General features: G+C 39.8%; 1 protein-coding gene across 3 annotated transcripts in view; it reads right to left on the bottom strand.

Moving 5' to 3' along the window:
- TMPRSS9 (transmembrane serine protease 9) overlaps nucleotides 1-14,179 on the bottom strand; it is a 211,012-nt gene that overhangs the window by 25,787 nt on the left and 171,046 nt on the right. For all 3 annotated transcript variants that reach the window (XM_056569902.1, XM_056569904.1, XM_056569905.1), the window contains 6 exons: nucleotides 12,791-13,133; nucleotides 12,173-12,344; nucleotides 11,776-12,047; nucleotides 11,267-11,403; nucleotides 10,745-11,177; nucleotides 5,687-5,800 (listed from right to left, as the gene is read on the bottom strand). In XM_056569902.1, the coding sequence (XP_056425877.1) occupies nucleotides 5,687-5,800; nucleotides 10,745-11,177; nucleotides 11,267-11,403; nucleotides 11,776-12,047; nucleotides 12,173-12,344; nucleotides 12,791-13,133 (1,471 nt within the window). The remainder of the gene's footprint in view (nucleotides 1-5,686; nucleotides 5,801-10,744; nucleotides 11,178-11,266; nucleotides 11,404-11,775; nucleotides 12,048-12,172; nucleotides 12,345-12,790; nucleotides 13,134-14,179) is intronic.

Raw genomic sequence — 14,179 nt, 5'->3', positions numbered from 1 at the left:
CAAAATGGCTTTTTTTTTTAGCCGCAACATGACTACTGGCAACCAGAAAGAGGATAGCTGCAGAAGATGGAGCAGGATACCAGAGGCATCGGGGGAGCGGCGACAAATCAGTCTTGTTTTTTTTTTTTTTATGCTGGCAGCCTGGAGAAGTTTGATTTTTTTTAAAAATATTTCTGCATAAGCATTAATGTTATTTTGTTCCAGGAATGTATCTAACCCTGTTTTAAAGCTATCAATTGTTCCTGCTGTGACCAGTTCCTGAGGTAGACTGTTCTATAAGTTCACAGTTCTTATGGTAAAGAAGGCGAGTCACCCCTTGTGACTAAACCTTTTCTTTTCTAGACGGAGAGAATGCCCCCTCATCCTTTGATGGGGTTAAACCTGGAACAGTTTTTCTCCATATTTTTTGTATGGGCCATTTATATACTTATATACATTGATCATATCCCCCCTTAAACGTCACTTCTCAAGACTAAACAATTGTAACTCTTTTAATCGTTCCCCATAGCTTAGATGTTCCATGCCCCATATTAGTTTAGTCACACGTCTCTGCACCCTTTCCAGCTCCACAGTGTCCCTTTTATTCACTGGTGACCAAAACTGAACAGCATATTCCAGGTGAGGCCGTACCAATGCTTTATAAAGGGGGAGTATTATGTCCCTGTCCCTTGAGTCCATGCCTCTTTTTATACATGACAATATCCTGCCGGCCTTGGAAGCGACTGCCTGACATTGCATGCTATTCTGTAGTCTATGATCTACAAGTACACCCAGATCCTTCTCTACCAGTGACTCTCCCAGTTTAATTCCCCCTAAAACATATGACGCACAAAGGTTATTAGTACCCAGATGCATAATTTTACATTTATCCACATTGAACCTCATTTGCCAAGTGGATGCCCAGACACTTAGTCTATCCAAGTCATCTTGTAACCCATACACATCCTCTATAGACTGTACCGTGCTACAAAGCTTGGTGTCATCTGCAAAGATAGAAACAGAGCTGTTAATGCCATCCTCTATATCATTAATAAATAAATTAAACAAGAGGGGGGCCCAGCACTGAACCTTGGGGTACACCACTAATAACCGAGGACCAATCAGAGTACGATTCATTGACCACCACTCTCAGGGTACAGTCCATAAGCCAGTTTTCAATCCAGTTGCAAACTAAAGTTTCCAAGCCCAAAGACCTTAACTTATCTATCAGACATCTATGAGGTACAGTATCAAACGCTTTTGCAAAATCCAAAAACACTATATCCACAGCCATTCCTCTGTCAAGGCTTCTACTCACATCTTCATGAAAGCAAATTAGATTAGTTTGACAACTTCTATCCTTAGTAAACCCATGCTGGCTATCACTTATAATACTATTATCCTCTCTGTATTCCTGTTTGTAGTCCTTTATGAGTCCCACAATGCACGTTAAGCTTACCGGTCTGTAATTACCTGGGGAAGACCTAGAGCCCTTTTTGAACATTGGTACCACATTCGCCTTGTACCAGTCCCTCGGCACAATACCAGACACCTTATTTGCCTTATTTGTGGTACACTAGGTTCCCTGAACTGAAAAAGTTTCTGTGTCTTTTTTTTTATTTTATTTTTTTTATTAGTCTCTCACCATTCGTCTCTTTTTGTTATTTCTACCAGGTAACAATGGGGCAGATTTATCAAAACTGTTTAAGACATAACAACCAGCTCAGACTCCATTTCTCAAATTGATCCAGTAAAATGAAAGCTGAGCACTGATCGGCTGCTATGGGAAAACCAGACAGTTTTACTAAATCTGCCCCCAATGAACAAAAACTAACGAAATGTTCCCAATGGTGCAAGCTATTATGTTAAAATATAATATAAAATAAAAATAATATAAAAAAAATAATAATATAAAAAAAATAAAAAAATATGTTAAAATAAAATGTGTTTTTTGTATCTATTTTAGGCTCTGTTCACACTACGTTCCTGCCCCCGTTAATCGTATCCATCGGCATCCTGCTGAAAACATGATGCCGACGTATATTGTTAAAGGGGTTATCCAGGAATAGAAAAGCAGATCTACTATCTTTTAAAAAAAAATGCTTCCCATCTGTCTCAAGGTTGGGTGTGGTTCTGCAGCTCAGTTCCATTAAAGTGAATGGAGACAAGTTGTAAAACCACACCCAACCTGGAGACAAATGTGGAACTGTTTTTGAAAGAAATTAGCTGTGTTTTCTATACCTGGATAACCCCTATAAGGGGAGCAGCAGACCCCAGTCACTTTTATGTCTGAATGGAGTCACCTAGTGAGTTCGTTCGGGACGTATCTGCTATTTTAAGTGGACTCTGGGGCTGTTGTGCTTTCGAAATAGCGCATATGCCCCGAAAGGCATTAGTAGGGGACTCTGTTTGGCCATAGAAGTGAATGGGATCCACTGATCCCGTTAACAGTATCCGTTGGCATCCTGTTTATGGCAGGATGCCAACGGATATGATTAATGGGGGCCGGATTGCCGTATGGACCTAGCCTTACCTACCTACACTAGTGCAGCTGCAGCAGGGTGTGTATGCATTGATCATATAAGAGGCAGGTCACCAGAAACTCTGATGTTTTATAGGTAAACCTGTAATGATTGAAAGGAGTCTCTTACTTTGGCATCTCATTATGCACAAGGAAAGATGGGCCTGATCTTTATTTTATCTTGCTTTCCATGTCCCTTGGGTCAATACCCCCATTTCTTTATTTACTGACAATACAATTCTGAACGCAGTGCAAAGTCAGTGGCAAAAAGAATGGAACCAACCAGGACTTTCTCTCTAAGGGCCCTGTATGTTAGCCCTTTGGGGGCAGTCTATAGTATGAAGTGAAGATGCCACAGGAAGAAAAGATTGTAGAGTGAAGAAGCTCCAGGAAGCCAGGAACTTTGAAGCAGGAGGGAATACCTGGAGACAAGTGTCTTAGAAAGGATAAAAGACTGAAGTGACAGAACCCTCTGAGGGGGAACTGCCTGTAGTGAAGAACCATTTAGAGAGGGAACAGGGAACAGTCTGCAGTGAACTCTCTGGAAGAAAAACAGTCTGTGGTGATAGAAAAAAAAAAACAAAAGGAGGGGAATAGTGAGAGCATTAGTTGTCAAGCCTGATAAGAAAAGCAAGAAAACGGAAGAATTCACACACATGAACACAAAAGGTTTGTCAGTTCTGGGGAGCATCTGTACCACAACCAATGTTAAAAACATAACACAAGATGTTTGAACAGAAAGTAAAACATTACACTTCAAATTCAGGAGCTTTTCCTGGTGTAATAAATGAATGAAATAATTTAACACAAGAAAAAGAGCCCTAGCAATTAGACATGACAATCACCTTCTCTCACAGTTAAAGGGGTACTCCATTGGAATTTTTTTTATTTTTTTTTTACATTAACTGGTGGCAGTAAGTTAAACAGATTTGTAAATTACTTCTATTTAAAAATCTTAATCCTTCTAGTACTTATGAGCTGCTATATGCTCCACAGGAAGTTTTTTTTTTTTCCCTTTCTGTCTGACTACAGTGCTCTCTGCTGACACCTCTGTCCATTTTAGGAACTGTGCAGAGCAGGATAGGTTTGCTATAGGGATTTTCTCCTTCTCTGGACAGTTCCTGACTTGGACAGAGGTGTCAGCAGAGAGCACCGTGGTCAGACAGAAAGGAGATTCAAAAAGAAAAGAACTTCCTGTGGAGCACACACCAGCTGATAAGTACTGGAAGGGCTAAGATTTTTAAATAAAATGTACAAAACTGTTTAACTTTCTGGCACCAGTTGATTTAAAAAAAAAAAAAAAATGTTTTCCGTACTTTGCTGTTGCATATTTCCTACCCATTGAAGTCAAATGGTAGCAAAATCAGCTATGTATTACACATCTGATATTGCTACCCATTGACTTCAATGGAAAGGAAAATAAACAGCAGCAAGTACGCATCAAAATACAACACATAACATATGTAAATACATGTTATGTATAAATGTTGTAGCTATTTTATGAAATACAAAGTCCACAAGAACCCCACATCCGCCCAACTGATTTCAGAATAAGGTGCACGCCATCATAGGGTTCCTGGTCAGGGAATCCAATATCAATCCATGAGAAAGGATCGCAGCACACAGAGAATTGAATAAAGTGTGGTGTTTATTGCATCCTCAGCAAACAAAGAAGTGCTATCACTTCACTTCTTTGTTTGCCGAGGATGCAATAAACACTGCACTTTATTCAATTTTCTGTGTGCTGCGATCCTTTCTCATATTTTATGAAATAGCTATTTATTAACCTGTTAAGGACGAAGAGTGTACAGGTACACCCTTACGTCCTGGTATTTAAGGACCACGGATGTACCTGTACGCCCTGGTCCCGTTACAGGGGTTTGAAGCACACTAACGAGCTGAGCACGCTTCATACCCGGTGGGTCCCGGATACTGTGAGCAGCCAGGACCCAGGGTTAATGCCGGGCATTGTCGATCGGGCCGATGCCCGGCATTAACCCTTTAGACGCCACAATCAAAATTAATTGAGGAATCTGAAATGTTAAAAAAACGATCCTGGCAGCACAAAAAATTCGCCCTCATATAGCCCCGTATGCGGAAAAATTAAAAAGTTATAGGGGTCAGAAGAGGACATTTTTAATCATACAATTTTTAAGTAGTAAAATAAAACCTACATAAATTGGGTATCCATTTAATCGTATGGACCTGTAATTTTTACCAAAAAGTGCACTGCCTAGAAATTTCACCCAACAAATATTTGTTTTGTTTGGTTTTGCCGTAGAATTTTGTTATAAAATAATTGATGTCATTACAAAGTACAATTGAAAAATCAAAAGTACAAAATAGAAAATTGGCCTGGTCTTTAAAGGGGATAAGATGTTAGATTAACTCTCCTGCAGCACCCCCCTTTTTCTGCTGCACAGAGCAAGGATCGCTCTGTGGCTGATGACGAGGGGTGCAGGGGACGGAGTATCGTGATGTCACGGCTCCGCCCCCTCGTTGCAAGTCTATGGGAGGAGGCGTGACGGCTGCCATACCCCTCCCATAGACCTGCCTTGAGGGTGTGGCGTCATGAGAGGGCGGTGCCATGACATCACGATACTCTGTCCCCTGCACTGCCTGTCATCAGCAACAGAGCTATCCTCGTTCTGTGCAGCTGAAAAACAGGGGTGCTGCAGGAGAGATCATGGGGGGGTCCCCAGCCGCGGTTTCCAAAATAAAGTGCACCACACCTGTTTTCAGGTTGTGTGTGGTATTACAACTTGTTTTTCAACACTTCAATGGAACTGACAGCCTGAAGACAGGAGAGTGGTATTGTTTTTGAAGAAATTTGCTCTGATTTTCTCATCTTCGATAACCCTTTTAACTGAGGAATGTCAAAGACAGTTTCAAGAAGTGAAGTACCCCACCACCACAGATCAGGTAGTGACAGGGGAGCTGTATACAGAATATACTACTGCTATATTGTCATATGTAGTACAGCAACGCTGACAAGTGCGCTATAGTAAACAGGAAGTGTCAGCCAATTGTGACTGCTTTACTAGCTAGTGTGAAAGCTGAAATATTTCCCAATATTTTTGAATGGATAGTTCAATACAATATATAAACCATTTTAAAAAGACATTTGTCTTATACATCCACTTTACTTGGCAAGGGTATGAAGAGTGAAATGTGTCATGTACTCACCACAGTTTTGTTCATCTGAGCCATTATTGCAGTCTGGAATCCCATCACACTCTGGGTTTGTTTTGCTGATGCAGAGTCTGTTAGAGCATTTGTAGGTGGAAGCAGTACATGGAACTAAGGAAATACACAGATTGCTTTCAGTAGCGTAATGCAATAAACCATTTGTTAGTAAATAACAAGTATGTCATTTACTTTAATATTGCAGTCAAAAGTAAAGTATTGTACATTTTATATTACAATGTCTATTTATGCTCATAAAAGTCTAATTTGGGTTTTTCAGATTTCAGGAAAATGGTCATCCGTTCGCCCATACTTAACCCAATACACCGGGTTATAGTGCGGGTGAACAGGAGACCAATGCGGGCTCTCAGACTTTAATACGTACCTGCAGTCCGGCGCCCGTTCCCTCTGAAGATCGGCTTCTTTCTTCTGTGAATCACACGCTGGAGGCGGCCCGCCGGCTGTTTTGAATATTCATGGTTGCTGGTCACGTGAGTGCTTAGTAGGCACAGGCACTCACGTGACCAGCGACCATGAATATTCCAATCCAGCCGGCGGGCCGCCTCCAGCGCGCAATTAACAGAAGAAAGAAGCCGATCTTTAGAGGAACCAGGCACCGGACTACAGGTACGTATTAAAGTCTGAGAGCCCGCATCGGTCTCCTGTTCACCTGCACTATAACCCGGTGTATTGGGTTTAGTATGGGTGAACAAGTGACTGTTTTCCTTTAAAGGGGTACTCCGGTGGGAAACAATTTATTTTAAATCAACTGGTGCCAAAAAGTTAAACAGATTTGTAAATTACATCTATTTAAAAATCTTAAACCTTCCAGTACTTATCAACTGCTGTTTATTATAGTGAAAGCTATTTTCTTTTTGAATTTCTTTTCTGTCTACAATGCTCTCTGCTGACACCTCTGTCAGTGTCAGGAACTGTCCAGAGCAGGATAGGTTTGTTATAGGGATTTTCTCCTCTGGACTCTGGACAGTTACTGACATTGACAGAGGTGTCAGCAGAGAGCAATGTGGACAGACAGACAGCTGATATGTACTGGATGGATTAAGATTTTTAAATAGAATTAATTTACAAATCTGTATATAACTTTCTGGCACCAGTTGATTTAAAATAAATTGTTTTCCACCGGAGTACCCCTTTAAGCCTGGAAAAAACGAATTTTTTTTTGCTGATTCATTCTTACCACCTCACCGTCTAAGAGCCATACCACTTTTACTTTCCCATCAAGGCTTGTTTTTGTGGATTCAAAATGTACTTTATTTTTATCATGAAATGTACTGCAAATCAAAAAATAAATTGTGGAGTAAAATTAAAAAAGAAATAAAATAATGTAATTGTGCAAATTATGGGAGGTTGTATTTATACATTAGTAAAACATGAGTGGAAGAGATATGTATGGCACTGCATGTAGCCACCTCATTAGTATCCCACAAGTCTAGCAATCAGGATAAAAAGCTAGGAGCGTGATATATCAAGCACAGTCTGGAGGTGCTAGATCCCATAAGCACAAAACACTGATCAATATTAACAGGTAACTAGAAGCATGGATAGCACTGACTGGGACTTCTGTGCAAAAATCTTTTTTTATAGTGCAGTCATCATAAGACGACACAAACCATTTTGCAACATGCTGGGGGCAGAAGGCATGGTTTGATGAAGTAGGCACGTCCTACAAAACAGCTGTCATAGCGTCTTGGCTTGGACTGGTGTCTGTGCCTCCTGCCGCCAGTATGTTGCTAGCTGCTTTGTATCGTCTTATGATGACTGTACAATAAAAGATTTTTTTTGCACAGAAGTCCCGGTGAGTGCTATCCATGCTTCTAGTTGTATTTATACATTGTTCACAGTGCAGTATAACTTACTTGTTTCCCCTCCTATGTATTTTAAATGTCTTGTGTATTTGGGTTATTTTATGTGATTTGTGTGGGGTTACTGATTTTTGTCCTCTATTTTGTGTCTAATAAAGATTTATATTTATAATCTATTTTGGTATGTTCTTTTTGCATTAGTGAGGTCTTTACTGTAGGACTATAAGTTCTAGCTGTTGGATCTCACATAGTGGTTGTTATCACAAATTTGGTCACTATTGTAGGTTGATTGATTACTTGTTAACTTATTCTGTAATTTAGTTTGATTACAACCATACTTCATTTATTTAGTCTTTGTTATGCTTTACTACTTTTTTTTTCTTTTTTCACACTTGTTTAGAACTCTTAGAAAACTTGTAGGCCTCAGCAGGCCACTGGCTGCCATGGAAATTGATTGCCACCCCATGATTGTATTGCATGGGTGCCGACTGGAATTCTAACAGGACCAACACCCCACAAAAAAACACCTAGATGCTGTAGTCACTATTTACTGTGGTATCTGGGTGGTTAAATGAAAAGCAATGGCCTTATGGTGAGTGCTGTCATAAATGGAGCCCGCTCCATACTCCCTGTGTGCATATCCACTGTGCATGTTCAACAGATGTCTCAAAGAATTAAATACAACGTTTTTTTGGAAGGGAAAATTTTAAAGGGGTAAGGTGTCCTAAAAATAAAGAAATATTAATGCATGCTTACCTGAACATGTACCCTGAATACATATTTGTTGGAAGTCTCGTGCATGTCTATGGGGCCTCTGGAATATCTGTATCTAGTCTTTTAAAATTTCAGGGCAACTTTAGACCCCGAGATTGTCAAAGGATATTCTGCTGCTAGAGCATGGCTGGATGTCTGCTTTAAATTCTAAACTAAGTCCCAGTTTCTAGGGTTTTGGGGGGAGGGTGAGTTGAAAAGGTATGATAATTTTCTCCCTTCAGGTTGTTGTTTTTTTCCCCTGTTGAAGTGGGTTGCTTGGGTGTTCAACTGTGTGATCTCGCACTTGTAAGCTTGAAACATGCTGGGGGGGGGGGGGGGGGGGGGTATTGGGCTGGACAGGGTAAACACTCTAGTCCATTTAACCCCCTTAAGGACATTAGGTGGAAAATGAGGGCTCGTTTTTTGCACCATGATCTTTATTTTTTATCAGTACATTTTTTGTTTTGTGATGGGACTCTTTGATTGCTTTTTATCAATTTTTTTACGTGTGCGACATTCACTGTGAGGTTTATTTAACATTATAATTTAATAGTTCTGCACACAATTTTATAATAAAAAAAAATAAGAAAAGGGGTGTGACTCAAACTTTTATTAGACAAGGGGTTATCCAGGAATAGAAAAACAGCGATCATTTCTTTCAAAAACAGCTCCACGTCTGTCCCCAGGTTGGGTGTGGTATTACAACTTGGCTCCATTCACTTCAATGGAACTAAGTTGCAGAACCACACGCAACCTAGAGACAGACGAGGAGCATTTTTTGAAAGAAATTATCTCTGGTTTTGTATTCCTGGATAACCCCTTCCCTAATAAAAGTTTGAATCACCCCCTTTTCTTATTTTTTTTAAATAAAATTGTGTGCGTAAATGTCAGCACTATTAAATGATAATGTTAACTAAACCTCACAGTGAATGGCGTACACGTAAAAAAAAATACCAAAGGTCAAAATTTCGCATTTTTGATCACTTCGTATACCATACATTTTTTTTTATAGAAAGCAATCAAAGAGTCCCATCACAAAACAGAAATGTACTGATAAAAATTACAGATCATGATGCAAAAAAACGAGCCCTCACACAACCCCGTATATGGAAAAATAAAAGAGCTGTAGAGTTCAGAAGAGAAGAATTTACATCACGTAATTTTTGCCGAAAAGTTAATTTTTTTACACTTTTTTTTAGTACCCATAGGAGACTGTTACTTCAATTCTACTCCATAGAGCATAATAGTGTTATGGGTGCCCCAATGCTCCGGCACGCCATGGCTGACTGGAGCATAGGAGCACCTATAGGACAGCAAAAAGGTGGGTAATGGCCTCCTCCCGTGCTCTCAGCTGCTGTATGCTACAGAGAGAGTTGTGTAGTTCTTCCCAGTCTGACCACAGTGCTTTCTGCTGCCACCTTTGTCCATTTCAGGAAACGTCCAGAGCAGGAGAGGTTTGTTACATGTATATGCCCCTGTTCTGAATAGTTCCTGACACGGAAAGAGGTTTCAGCAGAGAGCACTGTGGTCAGACTGGAAAGAACCACACAACTTTCTCTGTAGTATACAGCAGCTGATAAGTACTGGAAGGATTAACATTTTTAAACAGAAGTAATTTACAAACTGTTTTGACTTTCTGGAGCCAGTTGATTTGAAAACATTTATTTTCCTCCAGAGTACCCCTGTAAAGATTTTTTTCAGGCAAATGTACTGCTTTACTATGTGCCTCCTTGTGCATAAAATAAAATATAGAATACTTTCCTCCCCCTGCTCCTTCAGTCCGATTGTCTGGTCCCCATTGCATTTATGTTCTTTCTCCTTACAAGTGCTGCTTCCTGCTCAGGTAATCACAGGGCTGAGCATTGAGCGGCATGTTATTGGAAGGAGAAAGAACAGTGAAGTGGGGAATGGAATATCTCACAGCAGAAGCTGCAGGGGAAGGAAAGTATGTTTCTTTTATTATTTTTAATGCACAGGATGGCACATAATAATATATTATATTTGCCTGGAAACCCGATTTAATGTGCTAATACAATTAAATATACACAAGGTGTGTAGAAGACACAATAAAAATTATTTGGATACTGGTCTAATGTAATTAGCAGAATACAAAAAAATATGGTAAGGTGCATTTATCTAAGTAACCTAACAGTTCTCTCTAATTTCTTAGTTTCGGTATCAATAAATTTGTTACTTTGATATTGCATGAAGTAAGATACACCTTAAACTACACACATTTGTTTTGCTTTTTTTCCCTTAAATTAGAGAGAAACTTTTTCAGTTCTTGTCGCATATTGTACAGCTTTTTCGCTCAAAATAAGAAAACTACTCATTTCATGGGTTCTAAAAGAAATCTGGAGCCACAACATGAAACCTCACTCAGAACCAAATGACTTCTGTAGGGAGCTCAATACAGTCTTTACTTAGTGTATTACTTGCCAAAATGCCCTAAAGGCCTAAAGTTAATACAATTTCCACTCACCTGGTCTCTGTGTGGGTCTGGGTGGCTCAGTGATCCTTGCTACTGTTGTGCTTGTCTTGACAGTAGTTGTCCTCTTGCTTGTGGCTTTAGCTGTAGTTGACTTTGGAGTGCTTTTAGTAGGTTTGATTTGAGATGTAGTCCTAGATACTGTAGTTGTCCTTCTCCCAGTGGATGTTGGCGGGCGCACAGTAGATGGTCTTGTAGTAGTCACAGGAGTTGTAGGCAGCACAGTTGACTTGGGCAGGTTCATACCACTATCGGTAGTCCTTAATACAGGAGCCACTGTATCTAGAATCCAGTCTTTAAGTTTTGTTACTCTACTATAAACCCCTGGTTTTTTGGCCTGAGCACATCCAATACCCCAACTTACAATTCCAGCCAGGAAGAAAACACCTGGGCTCTCTTCACATGCCAGGGGTCCCCCAGAATCTCCCTTTAAAACATGAAGGTTAAGTGAGAAGGTACGGTAAGTTATTCCTAATTTATTATTGTTAATTTCTGTTGTCTACATTGCAGCCTTACCTGACAAGAGTCCACCTTTCCATCTAGAAATCCTGCGCAGATCATCCGCTCTGTTATTGAGAAGTTATAAAGGACACTGCAAATTTTCTGATCAATGATACCCACAGAAGCCTTTTGTAGAACCTCTGGCTTAGACACTGCATAGAAGATAGTATTTCTGATTCATGCTGTTCTCATGGGATGAAGGAACCACACAGATAACCTATGCCTGCTTCGGGGGCAAGCCACTTAACATTTTTACTCTAACATATATTCTCAATACACTACGAGGGAGATTTATCAAACTCTCCGGTGCAGAGGAAGAGTGGTGCAGTTTCCCATAGCAACCAATCAGCTTGCTTCTTTCATTTTTAAAAAGGCCTATGTAAAATGAAAGAAGTGATCTGATTGGTTGCTGCGGGCAACTGTAGTACTCTTCCTCTACACAGGTTTTAATAAATCTCCCCCTATGTATTTGGCTCATAATCCAAAATGCATAAACATTGTAATAGTCTTCCCCAAATTCTTACCATTGCCTTCTTTGATGTTGCCCCATCCTGATATCATGCACTTCCAACCAGCTGGAAACTTCTGCAGGGCAGATGGGAGACAGACAGGCTGCACATACTTGTTAAAAGTCAAAGCATGTGACAGTTCTACCACAGCTACATCAAAGTCCAGGGTTAGAGGATTGAAATGAGGGTGCTGAATAACTCTCTTCAAGCTGACCTTAACAGCCATTGTGTCAGCTCCACTTAGAGCCGTGGAACCCATGTGAGCAGTAATTTGGTCCAACTTTGTTCTGATAACAAGAGCAGATGTTAATAACTCGAAGAAAAAGGGTAAGATGTATGATTTGAAGAAGGGTACATGTCCTCAACTTAACAATCCTTAAGACATAGTTAAATATTAAACTAGGATACTCACTGGTTGAAGCAATGAGCAGCAGACACCAGCCATCGATCCCCAATAATTGTTGCCCCACAAAAGTGATGTGGTCCTTCCTTTAGGCTTGCTTGCCATGGTACTTCCCCTCTGACAGCATCAAAACCTCCTACTATTTTGTTGGGCTTTGTCAGGCCAGGGCGGCTGCCACATTCTGAAACCATAATGCTTGTTTATATACATTGAACAAAAGAAGAATTTTCTTTTACTTCCATTGCATTCAAACTGCAATACACTGTAATAACCATTTATTTTTAAAGAAATCCTACTGTACTAATAGAAAATTCAGCCAATGATAGAGTGCCAATACTTCCCACGGTAGAATAAAACCTTTAATAGGTGATGTGTGAATACCGGAAAATGTACAATTGTCAGATAACAACACAATATGTTAGATACTATTTTCTATTGATTGTCTCAGACTACTTTCCATTGACTTACAATGCATTCTATTGTCACTCTATCTCCAAATATCAAAAGGCTGCTGCCTTTCAGTCTGCATGGCTGACTTCTCATGGAGTAACCTTACAGACCTTAGCTCATATTTGTTAGACACCAGATATTCAGCTTTTATTTTTTTTTCTTTTGTTGGCTACATACCTTGAGGTTTAGATGTACTAAGAGGTTTCTGGGTTGGTTTAGCTGGCATGGTACTGCTGCCTGGTTTAGCTTTAGTTGTGGAATGTTTAGTCAGTGGTCGTGCAGTTGTAACTTTCGTGTTGGTTGTTTTCTTTATATTACTGGTGGTAGTAATCAAACTTGTATGTTGTTCCATTGGAGCAGGTGCTGAAATGACATCCTGGATCCAGTTCCGAACCTTGCTTACTCTCACATAGACCCCAGGTCTTCTGGCTTCAGCACAACCCACTCCCCAGCTGACAATACCTGCCAAAAAGAATCTACCTGCTGCCTCCTCACAAATCAGAGGACCCCCTGAGTCACCCTGTAATGACACATTATAATAGGAGATAATATGTTGGACCTGCTGACAATTGCTTAAAAATAAGAAACAATTTATTAAAATTTTTGCACTCAGTGTACAATCTGTTAAGGCAAAATCAAACTGTCTATTTACATGAGAAAGTTGCTGTGATTGTTCATATGGTTTGCCTTAACAAAATGGTTAGTTTTCATCCCTAGTGATCTGAAAGTAATTGTTGAGAACTCCAAGCCCTGGCTGATCTATCTCCACTCTTCATGCACCAGTGCACCTAGGGATCAGGGTTCCAGGGCAGACCCTGCTTGTCTTACAGTCCCATTCACACCTAATCCTGCCGGCGTTGGCTTACTATACAAGTCACTTTTTGTGTTTCTACACTAACTGCAATTCACATATCCATTTCCCTTTCTTCTTATGTCTCAAATCATTCACAAACCTCTGGTAACTTTGATATCTTCCTCCTAATATCTTACACATTTTACCAGTGTCGTTACATCCTAAAATATGAATTTGTGCTTCTGTCTAGTATTTTCAGAGTCATTTTTTACTGTTCATCGGGATGCTGGTTGACTCTTCCTCCTCTCTTGGCACGAACAACATGACATTATTAAATAGGTAAAAGCAGGCAATATCTAAGCAACTCTGGCATATCCAGTTATCATTGCTGAGTTGCGATGTTCTTACTTATTGTTGTATCTATGATTCTTTAATGTCTAAACAAATACTAGTGGAGGCTACATCTATGCAGTCAATAACAAAATTATGGAGTACTTTTTCTGCTGCATGTCATTCCCCTGGTATTTCTTCTAAAAATGTACAAATACATTGCCAATCAGGTATGAACATTGTGAATCTGTCCCTAAACAGTGCTGTAAGGCTCGAAAATATGCTTGCTTTACAAAAAAAATTAGGCCTCAAATGTTCCCTTTTTTTCATTAGCTATTTTTATGTGTCTTTTTGTTTTATGGAGTTTTATGGGCGTTTTATGGGCGTTTTATGCATATGTGATAAAAGAACATGCCAAAGAAAATTAAAAAAATATTTATCTT

Source organism: Hyla sarda, chromosome 1, assembly GCF_029499605.1.
Source record: "Hyla sarda isolate aHylSar1 chromosome 1, aHylSar1.hap1, whole genome shotgun sequence".
NCBI lineage: Eukaryota > Metazoa > Chordata > Amphibia > Anura > Hylidae > Hyla > Hyla sarda.
Note: the sequence above shows the minus strand (reverse complement) of the source record. Positions and strands in the feature narration are given on the sequence as shown.